The sequence below is a fragment of the Octopus bimaculoides genome, chromosome 19, assembly GCF_001194135.2.
Source record: "Octopus bimaculoides isolate UCB-OBI-ISO-001 chromosome 19, ASM119413v2, whole genome shotgun sequence".
NCBI classification, from domain to species: Eukaryota; Metazoa; Mollusca; class Cephalopoda; order Octopoda; family Octopodidae; genus Octopus; species Octopus bimaculoides.
In genome coordinates this window covers 26089337-26094816 of record NC_068999.1, presented here as the reverse complement: position 1 = coordinate 26094816, position 5480 = coordinate 26089337, and the positions used below count along the sequence as shown (strand labels likewise).

The 5480-nt window shown below is 37.4% G+C and overlaps 1 protein-coding gene across 3 annotated transcripts in view; it reads right to left on the bottom strand.

Moving 5' to 3' along the window:
- The window catches only part of LOC106883273 (protein KRI1 homolog), a 58862-nt gene that overhangs the window by 34651 nt on the left and 18731 nt on the right, over positions 1-5480 (bottom strand). For all 3 annotated transcript variants that reach the window (XM_014934222.2, XM_014934223.2, XM_014934225.2), the window contains exons 6-7: positions 1521-1596; positions 1299-1379 (exon numbers count right to left, since the gene is read on the bottom strand). In XM_014934222.2, the coding sequence (XP_014789708.1) occupies positions 1299-1379; positions 1521-1596 (157 nt within the window). The remainder of the gene's footprint in view (positions 1-1298; positions 1380-1520; positions 1597-5480) is intronic.

Below are 5480 nucleotides of genomic sequence, written 5' to 3'. Positions count from 1 at the left end.
GATGTCATAAATAATAGTACTGCCGATAGTTGTTGTTGACAAACAACGGCACTAATTTTATTCAAGGGAAAAGATCCCATTACACCGTACAACGTTTTGTTGACAATCCATAGCAGTAATTGTTTTCACCTCAATAGACGTCAGTGATTGGTTGAAATTACCGAAATATGACAATTTTTTTACATGAAATAACTTCGAATACAACATTTTTTATCTGTTCTATAACACAAAATATACAAGTATATGAAGTTTGAAAGTGTTTCAGTAGAAAACACACTAAATAAAACATAAATAAAAAGTGGCGCCCGCCAAATCAGAAAGATCCTTCCTATAATGTTGGAAACAGGCAGGAAATCTCCATACAGCTGTTTCTTGCTAGGATGAGTTCTCCAAGATATATTTAAGACTGCTCTAAACATTTGGGTGTATGTTCCATCTGGCTTGGATTCCAGTTTTTTTTAGTAAACATCCGGGCTGTTGCTTCATATAAAAGGACCAACTTTGCTGTTGTACAGAAAAAATACCTCTTAAAAGGTTGTCTGACAGAATTGATTTCTAGACAACATCCAGTTTGTTAAGGACCAACCATACTTTGGTTGTCCAAGTTTTCCCATCCTTTTCAGTTGAGGCTATCTTAGAACCGAGGTATGTGAAATCATCAACTTGATTGATAGGATCTCCGCTGATGTTGGTGATGGATCCTTGTTTATTGTGAGCAATGAATTTAGTTTTACTATGATTAACAAGCAGTCCAACATCATGTGCAACTAATTCTATACTATGAAGAAATTCGGTGGAGTTTGTAATGTGTCAGAGAGCAAATGCTTAATCATCAGCATAGTCTACACCAGTTATTTCAACCTGGATGTGGAACTGAGGCTGTTTAGATTGTCGAGTGATGTTCTGAGGACAAAATCGAGAGTGACTACAAAGAGAAAAGGTGCCAATGTGCTTCATTGGAATACTCTGGCTCTGATATCAAAGAAATTTATATCTTCATCTGTGGATCTTACCACTGATTTGGTGTTGTCACATAGCATCATAATTGCTGCTGCTGTTTTCTCAAGGATACCATAAGCTAACAGTATTTTTTTCCATTTTACCATGGTGGATAGAGTCAAAAGCTTTTGAGAAGTCAACAAACAGTAATACCACTTCAAAATTTCAATTGAAAGCCATTCCAAGGAGGAAGAGTCTATAATTCTAGTGTTATAAATTTTGTGCACAAAATGAAGAAATAAAACTCTTCCCCGAACTCCCACTTATCTCAGTCAACATAATCTATGCAGATTACTTACCAGTTCATGACTAATCTTCTTACTTTTCTTTAGCTTACTTGTTTTTCCTTTCAAAAATGATCGATAGTCTTCTTCCTTTTCCTGTAGCAAATAAAGATCATTAGAATGTTAAGTATGACCATACCACATACACACTGTATATCACTGTTGTAGAACTTTCTAACTCCTGCTAGCATTACAAAGAATATATAAATGCACATGAAAATTTTGAAGTTAACTCACAGATTCTGTATTTTCACCTGATTTCTTTAGAAGAATATCTTCTTCATCTGGTATGGAGGAAGCTGCTTCGTGGAATCTATGAACAACAAGGAATTAAAGAATGTAAACAACTATTTTACCTTTATAATGTATTGTATAACAAAATGAAGCTGAAGGTTTTTAAAACTAATTATAACTATGAGTAAACCTGTGCTGTTAAATATTATGCCATTTTAAAAGAAATTACATACATTCTCTATATTTAATATGGACTTGTGAGAATAAGGAAATTTTTATTGAAAATACTTCAAGAACGTGGATCCAAAGAGACTGTACATTTTAATCACTATTAATCACTATAAGTAGTTGAACTGGTGGATGTCTTTGTTATTTCTACCACTGAACAACATGATATAAAATTTCTGTAAACAATAAATACAGTTTAGATGGAAGAAAAGAAATGTGTGTGTGTGTATAATTTAGTTAGAGGATATGTTAACCTTGTGAAGGGATGGTTGCAGCCAAGGAAATACTGGTTCAATACCTAGTATTTTGGGGGAATGAAATTCCCTTAAAACAATAGGTATATATTAAGCATATAGTTTATATCCATTTAAAAGAAGAAAAGAAAATGGAGATAAGTAAATTAATAATTGTTTATTATTAACAAATTGGTTATCTTTGCTTCTTACAGCTGTTTCAATTAATACTCCATAATATAATTACAAATTTGTACATTAAATTTACATTTATGTGACAGGAGTATAATTTCATCAGAGAAAAAAACGACATACCTTTGGATGTTATATGTGGACCTATCAATTCATTTCAGCAGACTAAATGTTACAGTTTATCAAAGTATAATATATATATATAAAGCCATTATCATAAAATATCTGTTCTCCATGCTGGCATGGATTGGACAGTTTGACAGGTTTCATGTCATGCTCCAATCTCTGTTTTGACATTCTTTCTACAGCTGGATGTCCTTCCCAACTCTAATAACTTTATAAAGTATACTGGTATCAAATTGCTGGACCAAGTGATGAAAGTTACAGAGAGGGTCATAGCTCAAATAATTAGGAAGAGAGTTAGTCTAGATGAGATGCAAATTGGTTTTATGCCAAGCAGATTCATTACTGGTGCTATATTCCTGGCAAGGCAACTTCAAGAGAAGTATTTAGCCAAAAATAAACCTCTGTACTTGGTTTTTGTTGACATGGAGAAAGCTTTTGACAGGGTCTCCTGCACCCTTATCTGGTGGTCAATGTGGATGCTAGGGATAGATGTGTGGTTGGTAAGAGCTGTACAAGCCATGTACAGGGATGCTGTCAGTAAGGTGAAAGTTGGCAACGGGTATACAGCAATGAATTTAGTGTACAGGCAGGAGTTCATCAAGGATCAGTTCTCAACTCCCTCTTGTTCATCACAGCAATTTAAAACTGGCTGCCCCCTGGGGGGCTCCTCTACGCTGATGACCTTATTCTTATAACCAAATCACTACCAGAACTAGAGAAGAAATTTCAGGTGTAGAAGCAAGGTTGGGAATCAAAGGGCTTTAGAGTTAATTTAGAAAAGATCAAAGTCCTAGTGAGTAGGAAAATAGACAAATGACAATTCCCTTCAGGAAGATGGCCCTGCTCAATATGTGGGAAAGATGTTGGTAGAAACTCTGTACAGCATATGCAGTGCGAGCTATAGATACATAAGAGACATAGCAGTAACAGAAGGTTAACAGAGAAATTCATTGTGTGTATCAGATGTGTTGATACACAGACTAGGAATGTACAGAAAATAGACTTCCTCAAATGCCCCGGGAGGGGGGGGGACTTAGAAGTAGTAAATAGCTTCTGTTACCTAGGTGACCAAGTTAGTAGTGGAAGAGGATGCTCTGAGAGTGTAGCTGCTAGAATGAAAACAGGTAGCAGAGTGAAAGGCAGATTGTATGATACCTGTGTACAAACAGCCATGCTACATGGCAGTGGAACATGAGCTGTGACTGCAGAGGACTTGCAAAGGCTTCAAAGAAATGAAGCCAGCATGTTCCACTGGAAGTGCAATGTCAGTGTGCATGTATGACAGTGTGTTATAAGAGAAAAATTGGGTGTAAGAGGCATCAAATGTAGTGTGCAAGAGAGAAGACTGTGCTGGTGTGGTTATGTGGTGCATATAGATGAGGACAACTGTATAAAGAAGAGCCAATCGGTAATTGTGGAGGGAACCTGTGGAAGGGGTAGACCCAGGAAGATGTGGGATGAGGTGGTGAAATATGATCTTCAGTTGTTGAGCTTCATGGAGGTGATGAGAAGTGACTGAGACTTCTGGAAATTTGCTGTTGAGAAGACACGTCAAGCTTAGTGAAATCATGGCCAGTGCTGGGGACATGTAAAAAGTACCTGTGCCAGAGACACAAAATGCATCCAGTACACTCTGTCAAGTAATTGATGTTAAGAAGGGTATCCAGCTGTAGAAACCAAACCAAAACAGACGACTGGAGCCTGAAATAGCTCTCCGGTTTACCAGCCCCAGCCAAATCATCTAACCCATGCCAGTATGGAAAATGGACCTTAAATGATGATGATGATGATGACTGGGTACTTTTGGCACACCACTGTCAATAACAAGGTTGCCTCACAACTTGCAAGATTAAAGGGGCTAAAGGAAGTCCTATAACTGAAGAAGAATTCCAATTTCAGAGGTGATGTGAGAGGGTAAAAGTATGATGAAACGAACAGAATTATACTTGTTATGTGGTGGTGGAAGAGAGTGTAACAGAGTGTGGGGGAGGGAGTATAGAAGGGAGAGGAGAAAGAGAAAGAATTAAAGTTGAGGTTAATAAGAAAGAGTGAAGACAAACTAGTAAGTGGTTGTATATGAGGGGAGGGCATGAAAGGGATGTCCTACATTATAAGGCAATTATGGGTGGAATGAGTAAGGGGAAGGGAAGATATGCACACACACAAATACATATGATGGGCTTCTTTCAGTTTCTACCACCCAAATCCACTCACAAAGCTTTGATCAGCCCAGGGATATAATAGAAGACACTTGCTCAAGGTACTTACAAGCTTCTTACCACAGAGTCACACTTGTAGCAGAGAGAGAGAGAGAGAGAGAGAGAGAGAGAGAGAGAGAGAGAGAGAGAGAGAGAGAGAGAGAGAGAGAGATAGAGAGAGAGAGAGAGAGAAAGGACATACACATTTCTTTGTTTTTACATCTATTTTTCTATGCTGGTATGGGTTAGACAAATGTATATCAAGACATTTACAATGGGAAGACCTTCCTGTTACCAACTCATATCTGTTTTTGAAGTAATAGATCTTTATTTTACACATTCCTAAATGAATGAAGTGAGCAGATAATCTGTTGACAACAAATAATACCACTCATAGCTCGTGACTTTCACAGAGATCAAATGCAAACACTTAAATACGTATATACACACACACACATCCATATGTATATGTATGTATATAAAACATATATGCACACACACATACACACAAATAAGTATAGCTTACTCCTCACACCAACATACTTATCATTATTTCAGTCTCTTCACATATTTTCATAAATTGCTATGTTCAGAGTGCTTTGGGTAACATCATAGCTGTCACTCTTGGTGCCTGTGGCAGCAGCATTTGAGAAAATATACACGCTCTCCTTCACTTGTTGAAAAATGATACTGACACACAACTATTTGCATGTTTGAGTGCACACACCTGCATATCTACGTAACTTGAGTGGACACTTTTGCATATCTGTGTGTGCGTGTGTGTGTAACTTGACCTCTTTTTTTTGTGTTTTTACTAGATTCAATCTGTGGCCTTACAAGGGAAAGGCATAGCTGAGTGGTAAGAAGCTTGCTTCCCAACCACATGGTTCCGGATTCAGTCCCACTGCACGGCACCTTGGACAAATGTCTTCTACTATAGCCCCAGGCCTTGAGTAGATTTGGTAGACAGAAACTGAAAGAAGCAT